Genomic DNA, 15,693 nt, shown 5'->3' with positions numbered 1-15,693 from the left:
CTCTTTTTGACAGAGACAGATCTGTCTTTAATAGCTGGAGTGATCAATATATCAAAGAAGATACAGAAATGATCAGATAGTGCCACATCCTTAACAACAGTCGATGAAATGTGTAAACCCTTAGTTATAAGTAGATCAAGAGTGTGTCCACGATTGTGTGTGGGTCCTTGAACATGCTGAGTCAGATCAAAAGTGTTAAAAACAGTCATCAGTTCTTTTACAGCATTGATTTCTGGATTATCAATGTGAATATTAAAATCCCCAGCAATACTAAAATAATCATATTCAGATGTTACTATTGATAACAGCTCTGTAAAATCCTCAATAAAAGCTGGAGAATATTTTGGAGGTCTGTAGATAATGATCAGTAAGATGCGTGGAGCACCTTTTAGTGCTATACCCAGATATTCAAAGGACAAATAGTCGCCAAATGACACTTGTTTACATTCATACACATCCTTAAACAGGGCAGCGATGCCTCCACCTCTCCTATTAACTCTGCAAACACTCAAAAAGTCAAAGTTTAAAGGAGCTGCTTCATTCAGAACTGCTGCGCTACAACTGTCATAAAGCCAAGTTTCATTTAAAAGCATAAAATCAAGGCAATTTGTGTTGATAAAATCATTGACTAAAAGAGACTTATTGTTGAGCGATCTGATGTTTAAAAGCGCTAACTTAACAGTTTTAGTCGTTTTCACTACAGAAGTCTCAGATATACATTTAATAGACACCAGATTTGAATGATTTGCTAAACGGTCTGAAAGAGTCTTTGGTTTTCTGTCACGTAGTAAGACACATATTTGCGTAGAGAAAGCTACAGACACACTGGGTTCCTGCTTGTTCTGTAAACATCTGATAAATTCACTGTTATCTAAGCAGGCCCCCGACACACATCAATGGCAGTTTTTAAGTTCACCAGCTAAAGATGAGGTGTTTTTTGGGACCTGGCGCTGTCGCAAAGACCTGAGGCCTTTCCTAGGTGTAGGGCGAGGTGGGCTTAGAGATGGGCGTGTGGCTTGCTGACTTTTGGTTGCTAACTGGGGGCTAGCAGCAATGGAGTGTGAGAGTTTAGTTCCAGCACACACCAGTTCCTCCATCTTTTTTGAAAAATCCAAGAGTGGCGAGCAAGATGACAATGAGAACGTGTCCGGTGACAGAGGCTGTGGGTCTGGGGTTTCTGGCTGCTGAGATATGTTTACCTGGCTGTTTTCCTGGGGATCATCAATGAGTGCTGAGACTTGATGCTGTTCTGATGCGTCACAGTCTGCCTGTGTTGAGCTCAGTGTGCAGGGCGCAGACGGCAGTTTGTCCGTTATCGGCGGTTGTTGTGGCTGCGTGGTGTTATCTCTGTCCTTGTAGGATGCGTCAGCCACAAGTCCACTCAGGAGCTGATTTGAAGTCCTGTGGTCATCCGGACATGTGCTAGGTGTGTGTGTGTCATTCAGTTCAGTGGCATACACAGCTGATGGATGATGGAGGGAGAAGAGGATGTTGTCTTTCAGCACTTTTGCACCAAGCTTGTTTGGATGAAGGCCGTCTGATGTAAACAGCTGTCTTTGGTTCCAGAAGAGATTGAAGTTGTCGATGAAATTCAGTCTTTTCATGTTACATGTTTTCTGCAGCCATGCATTTAGACCAAGGAGCCTTGAAAACATATTTGTCCCTCTTGCAGGGAGTGGTCCACTGATGAACGGCTGAATTTTCAATCTTTCAACTGTTTCCAAAAGCTCACAGAAATCTCTCTTGAGCAGTTCTGACTGTTCCTTCCGAATATCATTCTTCCCCACATGGATGATAATCCGTTTTGCAGTCTCATGTTTCCTTAATATGTTCTCAAGTTCTTTATTTATATCAGAAACTGTAGCATGAGGAAAGCAGTATGTCATGGTATCTCTGCTCCTAAAATTTTTGATTATTGAGTCTCCAACAATCAATGTTCTTATCTCTGTTGCGATCGGAGCAGAATGCCGCTGTCTAGTCGGCCTTGAGCCTCTGTTCAGAGCAAAGTTAATTGCTGAGTCATGCGATCTCTGTCTAACTGCATTTGGGGATTCTTCACCCATATTATTCAAAACTTCATATCTGTTTTGAAGCTGTATTTGAGTCCGAGCTGTATTTGGGGTAGAGAACGCTAATGCAGCAGCGTATGACCTTCGTGATCTGACCCCACGAGTACCCTTTGGTCTCGCACCTTGTTTATGCCATAGTTCACGCTGATTTTCAACAGTTTCAATCTGTTTTTCTGTTCTCAAAACAGTAGCTGGAGTAGATTTATAGGGCTTACCGGCTGAATGCTTTGAGGCTCCACGATGAACCGGTCCTGTGTAATTCGACAGTTCTGGTTGGATCGCAAGTAACTTTGTCTCAAGAACTGCAATCTTTTGTAAAAGTTTATGGCAGTTGATGCAGCAGTGAGATTCCAAATCAATATGATCCAGAGCCATTTTCACAGCTGTGTTTTCCCGTCTCAGGAATGAAAGCAGCTGGTAGCGGGAGGATTGTTTAGACGATAATTCCTCTAAATAAAAGTAAAGTTGTACTCCAGAAAGTTTGTAGATTCGATGTTGGTCTTCAAGCTGTTTCGTTTGAGCACTGTGCTGATAGGCTCAAGTTAAAATTAGATTAGAAAATAAAAAAGCAGGAGTGCAAGGAGCGGAGCAGTAGGCAAAGACGTCCGAACAGTAGCAAAGCAGGAAGCAGGCATTTCTGTGTGGAGAACATTTTTTTTTTACAACATTTTTGTCACACTTTATTTGTTCCAATCAATCTATTAACTAGGATTTTTAGCTAAATAAGCTACTAAGGATTAGGACTAGAGATGTGAAATACGATTATACTTGATGAGTGCTAATAAACAGTTAATATATTAATAATATGCAGATAAAAAGCCAGTAATAAATGGTTAGAACAAGCTAAGTGTTACTATTTTTTATTCCAATTAGCTACAGAAGAAAACAGTTATCCATTGACTGGCCTAATTAACTTAACTTCCCAAATAAAAACCTAATTAGTTGAGCCTTTAAATTGCACTTCAAGCTGAATAATATCCTGCAGGCACAGGGCGTCAACATGACACAATAAATTATTTATAAAATTTTTGTTTGAAACTTTTCTCCCTTGGACACTACTTGGAAAAATATTAGAAAAAAAGCAGCAAACAATGAGGAGGGCTAATAATTTTGACTTTAACTGTATATAAAAAAGTCACATGGGACATAATATTTAATATTCATTTATTCGCTTTTCGGCTAAGTACCTTTATCAATCTGGGGTCGCCACAGCGGAATGAACCGCTAACTTATCCAGCATATGTTTTATGCAGTGGATGCCCTTCCAGCTGCAACCCATCACTGGGAAACATCCATACACACTCATTCACAAACATAAACTACGGTCAATTTTCAGCATACCCAATTCACCTATAGCTTGTCTTGGGATTGTGGGGGAAACCAGAGCATAGAGAGGAAACCCACGCGGTCATGGGGAGAACTTGCAAACTCCACACAGAAATGCCAACTGACCCAGCCGGAGCTCAAACCAGCAACCTTTTTGCTGTGAGGTGATCGTGCTACCCACTGCGCCACCGCATCGCCCCTATATTTAATATATGTTTTTTTAATTCATCCATTGGGATTACAAATACATATATGTTCGAAAATATTAGCTATATCCCTATATATATATATATATATATATATATATATATATATATATATATATATATATATATATATATATATATATATATATATATATATATATATATATGTGTGTGTGTGTGTGTGTGTGTGTGTGTGTGTGTGTGTGTGTGTGTGTGTGTGTGTGTGCATTGTTTATATACAGAGCAGGAATTAACCAATAAGCAAAGTAAGTGGTTGCTTAGAGCACTAGAAGTATAAATTATACCTATAAACTATATATAACATTGTTTTCTTTAAGTTATTACTTAATTAAATATTAATTAATGTAGAAAAAATTATTATAATAATGTAATAGTATGTAATAATATTATGAAAAAAATATATGTCCTTGTAAATAAATTTTAAGAAATCTAATTATTTAAAATGTAAAGATTACATTAAGAGTAAACGTAGAAAAGAGGATTGAGTCACAAATAAAACTGCAAAATTGATCAAAATAAATTAAAGTAGATTTACAGGACTTTAATTTTTTACTTAAAGTAGCATTTCAGGACTCCATGGCTGGAGTTGCTTATGTCCCCCAAATCACTAAATCCCCCCCTGTTCATACTGTATATAACCATACAGATCAGATTTCCATATAATTGCATTTGATTTATGATTTATAACTGACATTGAACATTACTGTAAGTTTAAGGTGTTTGTATTCTTGATCTAACCAATGCAAAAAATTGCTGTTGATTTGCATGGGTAATGTGGTTATCATGAATGGTATTTTGATGCTATGGGAATGTGCTTCAATTCATGATTTTGCGCGGTCACATGACTGTCCTTAGCTCATGATGATGCGTGTGTGAGTGCGCGCGCGGTTAAAGACAGTGTAGATCTGCAGCAATCTGCACACACACTATGGCGCTGCCGCGGCCTCTGTTGCTCGAGCTGCTGCTGTACGGCAGCTGTTTCATCTGCGGGATCATCACAGCCGCTTCAGTCACCATCTCACAGGTATCTGCAGTTTATTATTTAATACGGAAGACTTTCACATCTTTCTGCTTACTGTTACAGGGTGCTCTGCCATTAATGCAAGTGTGATGCAACGTACAATGCGAGCTGCCACTTTGATAATGTTAGCTGAAGCCTGCTGTTTACAGAGTCTGCAGCAAGTGTTTGTCCAACGAGAGAGTTTACTTACTTGTTTTCTTTCTGAATAGTTCTGTTCGTTTACTCTCACGAGTTGCCCCCCACCCCAGACCCGTCATAGTCATGTGACTGAGGAAAAAGTGACCATAAACGTTTTGAAGTGTCCAGAGATTGTTCATAAAGTGCAAACTCAAATATGTTTAAAAGTAAAACCCGGAAGTGCGGAGAAACTGAAAGTGCCAGATGGGGAAGTCAAACACAAAGGTTTACTTCTTCAGTCTGTCTTTCTCTGTCTGTCATGTGACCAGCTGAGAGTTTTTCCTCTTTATGTTTTTCCCCATCCCGAGTGTAATTGGCTTATTAATGTCAGATGAGGGAAAAAAGGAGAGACCGCGTGTGTGTGTGTGTGTGTGTGTGTGTGAAGCATGTTCAGTCAGGATTCATCCTGTTTATTGTTTCATTCTGAAAGAGAATATAAAATGAGTGATCTTTTCTTCTTCTCAGTGGCACATTCCCTAAATCACTTTTTTAGTAGCCTATCACATCCTTAAAGGGGTAATTCACCAAAAAAGTGAACATTTACTCACCTGGAAAGGTTTCCCCAAACCTTTAGGAATCTATTTTTTTTAAAGTTTATATTTTATTCATTGGTTTTCCTTTAGCTTAGTTTCTTTATTAATCAGTGGTCGCCACAGCGGAATGAACCGCAGGCTTATCCAGCATATGTTTTACACAGCCCTTGGATATCCACCACTAGGAAACACCTATACAATCTTGCATTCACACATAACCGGAGCACCCGGAGGTAACCCACACGAACCAGGGAGAACATGCCAACTCCACACAAATGCCAACTGACCCAGCCGAGGCTCGACCCAGTGACCTTCTTGCTGTGAGGTGATCGTGCTACCCACTGCACCACCCTGATAAAAAAAAGCATTCAGAGGAAGACTCAATTCTTCAAAACTCAGAGGTTTAGAACAAGTGGTAGGAAAGTAAATGAGTGAGTGGGAGTGCTTTAATATGTTTTAGGTATGTATCAAACTAAAGTCTGCTTGTTTAATTTTATATATATATTTTTCAAATATTTTTATCGACCGTTTTTAGTGCTTAAACATCAGAAATTTACATTGAGTTATAAGATTATATCCATGGTTCATATCATTTGAATTCTGACCCCCACATGAAAAAATATAATAAAATAATAAAATGAAATAAAACTGTTATTAAATAAACAAATAAAAGAGTAACGACATAAAATGTATTAATAATAAAATGTATTTTGCAAAAATTTACAAGTTTTTGTTTAATTTTATATTTGATAAGTCTGACCTAGGGCTGCACGGTGGTGCAGTGGGTAGCATGTTCGCCTCCCAGCAAGAAGGTTGTTGGTTTGAGCCTCGGCTGGGTCCGTTGTTGTTTTTGTGTGGAGTTCGCATGTTCTCCTAAATTGTCTGTAGTGTATGTGTGAGAATGTGTGTGTGGCTGGAAGGGCATCCGCTGCGTTAAACGTGTGCTGGATAAGTTGGCGGTTCATTCTGTTGTGGCGACCCCAGATTAATAAAGGGACTAAGCCGAATAGAATGAATGAATAACTCTGTTCTCTTAATTATTTTTGATAGTCCTCAACTTTGGGGCCTTGATCACTTTTATATATAATATTTTAGATGTATTATTTATATACATAGAGTTGAAGTCATAATTATTTGCCCCCAATTATTTTCTCCCAATTTCTGTTTACTTTAACACATTTCTAAACATAATAGTTTTAATAACTCATTTCTAATAACTGATTTATTATTTACATGATGATAGTAAATAATATTTGACTATATATATTTTTAGGACACTTCTATACAGCTTAAAGTGACATTTATAGGCTTAACTAGGTTAATTAGGTTATCTAGGCAGGTTAGGGTAATTAGGTAAGTTATTGTATAACGATGGTTTGTTCTGTAGATTATTGAAAGAATATATATAAAGGGGCTAATCATTTTGACCCTAAAATGTTTTTTTTTTTTTTTTAAATAAAACCTTCTTTTATTCTAGCCAAAATAAAATAAATAAGACTTTAGTTAGAATAAAAAAAAACATTATCAGAATTACTGTGAAAATTTCCTTCCTCTGTTAAAAATAATTTGGGAAATTTAAAAAAAAAATGAAAGTGGGGCTAATACTTCTGACTTCAACTGTATATACACTACCAGTCAAAAGTTTGGTGTCAGCTTTTTTTTTTAAAGAAAATTATTCTGTTCATCGAGAGGGCATTTATTAAATGTTAAAAAAAATGAATTGGTAAATACTTGCATTTTAATTTTGAATAACTGCTTTCTTATTGTATGAAGTTTCAAATAAAATGATTACTCCAGTCATTATTGCTTGTATTACTATTACCATTGATGACAATAATAATAATAATAATAATAATAATATTTATAATAACTAGATAGTAAAGTTTGAGGACAAACTTTATGGTGGCTTGAAAAGCCGAATCTGAAAGTTTGAAGTGGTTTTAAAGTGTAAATAGCATGTTAGTATGATTTTAGCTTGAGGTAACATATTACTAGCATGAATTAGCATGTTAGTAGCATGATTCTTACATGAATTAGCATGTTGTTAGCATGATTCTAGCATGAATTAGCAAGTTACTAGCATGTTTCTAACATGAATTAGCATGTTGTTAGCGTGATTCTAGCATGAACTAGCATGTTACTAGCATGATTCTAGCATGAATTAGCATGCTACTTGGATAATTCTAGCATGAATTAGCAAGTTAGTAGCATGATTCTTACATGAATTAGCATGTTAGCATGATTCTAGCATGAATTAGCATGTTACTAGCATGATTCTAGCATGAATTAGCATGTTGTTAGCATAAATCTAGCATAAATTAGCATGTTACTAGTATGATTCTAGCATGAATTAGCATGTTGTTAGCATGATTCTAGCATGAATTAGCATTTTACTAGGCGGTTGCTAGGGTGTTTTAAGTGGTTGCTAAGGTGGTGCCAGGCAGTTGCTAAGGTGGTCTGACTAGTTGCTAGGTGGTTGCTAAGGTGTTGCTAGACGGTTGCTAGGGTGTTTTGAGTGGTTGCTAGGTGGTTGCTAAGGTGGTGCTAGGCAGTTGCTAAGGTGTTCTGACTAGTTGCTTAGTGGTTACTAAGGTGTTGCTAGGTGGTCGCTAGGGTATTCTGAGTGGTTGCTAGGTTGTTGCTAAGGTGTTGCTAGGCGGTTGCTAGGGTGTTCTGAGTGGTTGCTAAGGTGTTGCTAGGTGGTTGCTAAGGTATCCTAAGTGGTTGCTAGGTGGTTGCTAAGGTGTTGCTAGGTGGTTGCTAAGGTGTTGCTAGGCGGTTGCTAGGGTGTCCTAAGTGGTTGCTAAGGTGTTGCTACGGTGTTCTGAGTGGTTGCTAGGTGGTTGCTAAGGTGTTGCTAGGTGGTTGCTAAGGTGTCCTAAGTGGTTGCTAGGTGGTTGCTAAGGTGTTGCTAGGCGGTTGCTAGGGTGTCCTAGGTGGTTGCTAAGGTGTTGCTAGGCGGTTGCTAGGGTGTCCGAAGTGGTTGCTAGGTGGTTGCTAAGGTGTTGCTAGGCGGTTGCTAGGGTATTCTGAGTGGTTGCTAAGGCATTGCTAGGTGGTTGCTAGGGTGTCCTGAGTGGTTGCTAGGTGGTTGCTAAGGTGTTGCTAGGTGGTTGCTAGGGTGTCCTGAGTGGTTGCTAGGTGGTTGCTAAGGCGTTGCTAAGCAGTTGCTAGGGTGTTCTGAGTGGTTGCTAGGTGGTTGCTAAGGTGTTGCTAGGTGGTTGCTAAGGTGTCCTAAGTGGTTGCTAGGTGGTTGCTAAGGTGTTGCTAGGTGGTTGCTAAGGTGTTGCTAGGCGGTTGCTAGGGTGTCCTAAGTGGTTCCTAGGTGGTTGCTAAGGTGTTGCTAGGTGGTTGCTAAGGTGTTGCTAGGTGGTTGCTAAGGTATTCTGAGTGGTTGCTAAGGCGTTGCTAGGCGGTTGCTAGGGTGTCCTTAGTGGTCGCTAGGCCCTTACTAAGGCATTACTAGGCCGTTGCTAGGCGGTTGCTAGGGTAGTTTGGGTGGTTGCTAGGCAGTTGCTAGGGTACCCTGGTTGGTTACTAGGCAAGCCTCACATACATGCTTGATAAAACATTTATACTTAGTAAGCATTTCTAGCAAGTTACAGTACTTGGCTAGTCAATATTAGCATGTAGCTAGTCACTGCTAGCATGTGTAGCATATAGGAAGTTCCGTTTGCTAGCATGAGTCAAACGAGCCAATCTCCAAGTCTCTACGATGTTCTGATGCTGAGATATAGCTGTTGATGAATGGTTGCTAGGGTACTCTGTTTTGTTGCTATGGGCGAGGTTACAGAGTGAACTTGAATGTGGTTGGTTGTCTTAGTCGAATGAACCAACCCCCATGTCTCTATGACACTGCTATGCAAAGATATGCATCTTGGCCTATTTTAATGGAAGTCTATGGAATCAATTTGGGGGCGTGGCTTGTGAGCTTTATTATCATATTGAGATGCTCATTGGTTGTCTGAGTCAAATGAGCCATCCCCCAAGTCAATAGGACACTGCTATGCAAAGATATGCATGTAGGCCAGTTATTAACATGAGTCTAGTATGAATTAGCATGTTACTAGCATGATTCTAGTACAAATTAGCATGTCATTAGCATGTTTCCAGTATGAGTTAGCATGTCATTAGCATGATTAGCATATGAGTAGCATGTTGCTAGCATGATTGGCATGTCATTAGCATGTTAGAATTATAAGCATTTGATAGCACAGCTAATTACATTCTATAGGACAGTTGCTAGGGTGCAGTATGTGGTAGTTAGGGGTGTGGCTAGAAAGTTAAAAGGCCATCAGTGATTGGCTGCTGGCTAGACTCAGTTAAATGAGCTCAGCCATTAGTCTCTATGACAGTCTGATGCAGAGTTATGAGCTCACAAAGTTTGATCCCATGTTAAGTCAATGAGAGTCTTTTGAATGGAAGTCTACGGGACAGTTGCTAGGGTGCCATAAGTGGTTGCTAGGGAGTGGCTAGTAAGTCTAAAGGCCATCAGTGATTGGCTACTGACTAGACTGAGTTGAATGAGGCCTGACTGTAGTCTGTAGGACAGTCTGATGCAGAGTTATGAGCTCATAAAGGTTGACTCAATGTTAAGTCAATGGCAGTCTTTTACAATGGAAGTCTATGGGACAGTTGCTAGGGTGCCAAAAGTGGTTGCTAGGGAGTGGCTAGTAAGTTTAAAGGTCATCAGTTATTGGCTGCTGGCTAGACTGAGTTAAATGAGCCCAGTTAGAAGCCTGTAGGACAATCTGATGCAGAGTTATGAGGTGACAAAGTTTGACCCAATGTTAAGTCAATGGGAATTTTGGGAATTTTCCGGGTCGTTTTTCGGAAAACCGAAAGTCGGATCAGTCGGAAAAGATATAGCAACCCGAGTCAGACCAGTTTGAAGGTTTGACGAAAGTTTGAGGTATGAAGCTTGAAAGGGTTAGGAGGAGATAGACTTTAAAATTAGTCTCAGAAGAAAGAAGAAGAAGAAGCAGAATAATAATAAGTTTAAGTGAGATAACAGTATGTTGGCTTTTCAAGCCACCATAATTATAATAATAATAGTAATGATGATGATGATGATGATGATAAGAATAAAAATAATGATAATAAATATTAGAGTGATTTCTGAAGGATCATGTGACCCTGAAGACTGGAGTGATAAAGCTGAAAATGCATCATTTACATATTTACAATAAATAATTAAATTAAATTATAAAATAATTTTTAATAAAATTTTAAGTTATTTTATTGTGTGATAACAATTTGTACTGTAATTTTGATCAAATAAATGCATCTTTGGTGAATTTTTAAAACATTTAAAAATCCTACTGACCCCAAACCTGTGACCAGTAGTGTATGGCATATTTTAAAATGGCATATTTTATATTAGGGCTTCACAATATATTGCTTCAGGATCAATATCGCAATGTGCTCATCTGCAATAGTCACATCGCAAGATCTAGAATGTCAAGTACATGGGACAATAACTGTATTCATCACAGTAGACCGCGGTTTGAAAAAAGTCAAGGTTTTAAAACCACCCAAATTTTCTGTAAAACAGTTCCTAAGGTATGTGTAAGATTTTTTTATTACCTTTTTTTTCCTTTCTTTTTTTTTTTTAGTAAAAAGAAATCAGTGTTATTGAAACTAATGTAGACAGCAGAAGTCAGTGATTTATTTTTATTATTTAGCCTGACATGTTTACTGCTCCAAAATACTTTAAATCTTTCAAAATCATAATACAGTGAAACCTGATATATTTATCCAAGATTATCATACTGTCAGAATCTTATACTGGCCCATGCCTAATGTCAAGTTGGAACATTTCTGTGTACGTGATTTGTGGAGTCATTGTGAATTTTAGCCATAATCTAATAGTGTGAAAGATTTCTGATTGTATGTGTTGTGACTGTATGATTTAAAGCAAATTTAAATCATTTAAGCACAAGAAATTAGACGCTTTTACAAATATTTCTGTGTTTATAAAAAGAAGACTATACAGGGTTACTTTAGATTTGATCATTTAATTTCTGTACCTCACTTTTTTTTTGATTCCACTGAAAAACATCCATCTCTGTTTATTTACTTTTTTATCTTTGTTCTGTTGTTTTCATCCGTGCTTTAATTATTTGCGTTTTTTAGAGTATTTTTGGATATTTTATGCAGATGCACTACAAAATCATTCCAATCAAACTATTCTAACGAAACTATTCTAACTAATCATACTATTCAAACTATTATATTTGATTTACCAAAATCACACAAGTGGCAGTTTCTCATCTGACACATCTATAACGAAACTTTTTCCTCATAAATGCAAAAATGTCAAATAAAATAAAATAAAATCAATCATGTTTGTTCTTTAAAGAGCCAAATATTCTCCTTTTGATTAGCATTGTTTCTTTTTGGTTGTGCTGTTTAATTCACAGAACTTCTACAAGGTATGTTGTTTACTGTAAACTCGCATACTTTTTTGTCAAATCTATAACGCAAGTTTATTTTCCTTAACAGATTGATATTTTTTCATCCCATAACTCTGTATTTATCAATATAATGTTAACATCGACTTTCTATGTAAATTTATGTTTTGAGTTTTGACTGCAAATGTCACATCCATAACGCTGGAATTGCTCAATCTATAAACCTTGATATGGGAAATTATTTCACTTATATTTTGACCATTTATTTTTATAAGTTATTTGGAATGATAAAATTATTTGAAATGATTTAAATGAAATGACATTTAATGAATACAAAAGCGTGTCTGAAATGTAATTTTGTATGTTCATCACCAATTGGATGTCACGACTTTGAAAACAAATGATTTACTGTGGTTGTATCAAGAAACATTTTTGAAAGCAACACATTTCTCTTGTTCCCCGCCTCTCTAACAGGGCAGTTTTGATGGGAAGTGTATGCTGTATGGTTCAGTACGTCTGAACTCCTCAACCATCGATGTGCTTTCGTTCAGCTCTCTCTCCCTCTGCTACTTTGTGTCCGCCATCTCCGTCTGTGTGGCCGTTTTCTGCTTCTCACTCACTCTCTACTGGATCTACATCGCATTTGTTGATGGAGAAATAAAGAGGTATGTCCATAAACACGGTCAGTCACGCGCCGGTGGGTTCATTTCAAGAACGAGATCAGAGGTTATCTGACAGTACCTCCATTTCTGTTTCCTGTTTTGTCGTGCTGATGTGTGAATATTTGGGTGAGGAACGAAAATGATGTCTTACAAAGATGTTGTTAATGTTTAGTTACAAGACTTTGTGGGCTGTAAGATCTAAAAATAATGACATGTATGTAAATTAGCAGTATTTAACCATTGTCAGTGCATTAATAAAGCTTTACACAAAAGGTCCAACAAAGACAAAAATGTCTGTGTCAAAAAACCTAACAAATTTTTGAGACAAATTTCTGTACTGCATCAGTCATTAGAAATGACAGCTTGTTAACATTTTTAATGAGAAATTACTCAAATCTATTAATTTTACATTAATGATAAAGCAGATTTTGATCTTTTTTATTACAACAGTGTCACAAATCTTATCTAATTCATACATTATTTTGTTTTTATTATTAGTTTTGCCATAAAAATAGCCTTTGTTGCGGAGATGGCATTAAATAAAAATACATCATCATCATCATACTAGAGTATCAGTTGAGTTGGTGATCACAAACAATGTTGTTCATTAATTCATTTTCCTTTGGCTTAGTCCCTTGTTTACCAGGGGTCACCACCTCTAACTATTCCGGCATATGTTTTAGGTAGCGGATGCCCTTTCTGCTGCAACCCATTACTGGGAAACACCCATACACTCTCACGCACACTCATACAATACCGCCAATTTCGTTTATTCATTTTCCTTCGGCTTAATCCTTTTACTCATCAGAGGTCGCCACAGCTGAATGAACTGCGAACTTATCCAGCTTATGTTTTACACAGCGGATGCCCTTCCAGTGTCAACCCAGTACTGGGAAACATCCACAGACACTCATTCATACACCTACACAGTACGGCCAGTTTAGTTCATTCAATTCACCTATAGTGCTTGTCTTTGGACTGTGGGGTAAACCGGAGCTTAGATCAGCCTGTCTGTTAACAACAACCATGCCATGTTCAAAGTCACTTAAATCACGTTTTTTTCTCATTCTGATGCTCGGTTTGAACTGCACTACATCATGTTGACCGTGTCTACATGCCTAAATGCATAGAGTTGCTGAAATTTGTGTTAACAAGCAGCTGTACAGGTGTACCTAATAAAGTGGCCAGTGAGTGTATATCGCAGAATAACAAAATATCGCAATGCTAGATTTTTCCAAAATCTGGCAGCTCTAGTTACCACAAAAAATATGAAAGCAGCACATTTTTCTGACAGATCCTGTGCCCCTAAAGACTAAAACAATGACTGCTGAAAACTTAAAAGCATTTGAAAACATTTGATAATAAATACAGGTGAAAAGGTTTATGTTAATTTTATTTAAGACCATTAATTCGTAAGGTATAGTTATGATCAAAAATGTATTAAAGCAACAGTATTTTTCGTTAAATGTAATGCAAACACCGTTACGTTGTGTCTGTCTGCCATTAGAGAGAAACTGTGGATGAATGTGACCCTTGGATTGTCTGGAGTTTTCCTCTTCTTCCTCCTGGTGACGGGATGCATCCTGAAGATCGGCAGAGATAGACTGTGTGACTCTCTGCTTCATACAGTCAGCAATATAACCAGGTGAATGAACAAGAGACGGATCTCTCTAATAGCTGTTGGTTACTGCCGGCAGATGCTATACTGGCCATCGTGACCACCGTAAATGTCTTGTCAGACTAATGGGTTGGTAAAAATACATCGCTTTGTGCTTTTTGCAGGTGTGAGGAAGCACAAAATAAGTCTTGGAGGAGTCCTATAAACGCGAGCCAGTTCTACACCAGACTACACAGTGCAGAGGTGAATATAAACCTGCTCGATCGTAAACACACAAACTCATCAAGCATTACAGTTACTTTTAGCTCATTTTTAGTTTGCAAATTATTTTTTTACCCAATTTCTGTTAAACTGAGAGGAACATTTCTAAACATAATAGATTTAATAACTCATTTCTAATAACTGATTTATTTTATTTTTGTCATGATGAAAGTATCAGATATTATACTAGATATTATTCAAGACATTAGTATTCAGCTTAAAGTGACTTTTTATTTTACTTATTTTTATCAGAGATTACAACATTGCATGGAGTACAATAGTGTAAATTTTTATTTTTTTTTTTGCATGTTAGACCATTAATTTCTAGCTACTAAAATGGTTGTAAATACATGTACAGAACAAAAAACATATAAAAGAAAAGAATAATAATACAAATTTATAATAATAAAAATTAATAATAATAATAATGATTTTAAAAAAGACAAAGTGAAGAAAACGCTGAAAAAAAGTGTCATTGTTTACAGATACTTCACAGAGTTCAGTATGGCTCATTATTGAAGAATTAAAGGCATAAAAGAAGACCATCTTTTTAGGATAATTGTTTTTTGAAGTCGTAATGCATATTTTATGTTCTATTTGATACAGTTCCCACACTTTTATAATCCGAGCATTACAGTGCATCCATAAAGTATTTATAGCGCTTCACTTTTTCCACATTTTTTTATGTTACAGTCTTATTCCAAAATAGATTAAATTCATTTATTTCCTCAAAATTCTACACACAATACTGCATAATGACAGTGTGGAAAAAACAGTTTTTTAAATTGTTGCAAATGTATTAAAAATAAGAAAACTGAAAAATCACATGTACATCAGTATTCACAGCCTTTGCTCAATACTTTGTTGATGCACCTTTGGCAGTAATTACAGCCTCAAGTCTTTTTGAATATGATGCCACAAGCTTGGCACAGCTGTCTTTGGAAATTTTGCCCATTCCTCTTTGCAGTACCTCTCAAGCTCTATCAGGTTGGACTGGAAGCGACAGTGTACAGCCACTTTCAGATCTGTCCAGAGATGTTTAATAGGATTTAGGTCTGGGTTCTGGCTGGTCCACTCAAGGACATTCACCGAGTTGTTGTTAAGCCAATCCATTGATATTTTGACGGTGTGCTTTGGGATATTCTCCTGCTGGAAGATGAATCGTCACCCCAGTCTGAGGTCAAGAGCACTCTAAAGCAGGTTTTCATGCAGGATGTCTCTGTACATTGCTGCATTCATCTTTCCCTCTATACTGACTAGTCTTCCAGTTCCTGCTGCTGTAAAACATTCCCACAGCATGATGCTGCCACCACCATCCTTCACTGTAGGGATGGTATTAGACTGGTGATGAGCGGTGCCTGGTTTTCTCCAAACGTCACGTCTGGC

The 15,693-nt window shown here is 37.4% G+C and overlaps 1 protein-coding gene across 1 annotated transcript in view; it reads left to right on the top strand.

Moving 5' to 3' along the window:
• The first annotated feature begins 4,502 nt into the window (after positions 1-4,502).
• The window catches only part of tmem179ba (transmembrane protein 179Ba), a 13,478-nt gene continuing 2,287 nt past the window's right edge, over positions 4,503-15,693 (top strand). Inside the window, 4 exon segments of the mRNA NM_001020489.3 lie at positions 4,503-4,646; positions 12,241-12,431; positions 13,936-14,073; positions 14,211-14,289. Of these exon segments, the coding sequence (NP_001018325.1) occupies positions 4,551-4,646; positions 12,241-12,431; positions 13,936-14,073; positions 14,211-14,289 (504 nt within the window). The 5' untranslated portion in view covers positions 4,503-4,550.

Source organism: Danio rerio, chromosome 7, assembly GCF_052040795.2.
Source record: "Danio rerio strain M-AB ecotype USA chromosome 7, GRCz13ab, whole genome shotgun sequence".
NCBI classification, from domain to species: domain Eukaryota; kingdom Metazoa; phylum Chordata; class Actinopteri; order Cypriniformes; family Danionidae; genus Danio; species Danio rerio.
This window is presented reverse-complemented; position numbering and strand designations above follow the sequence as displayed.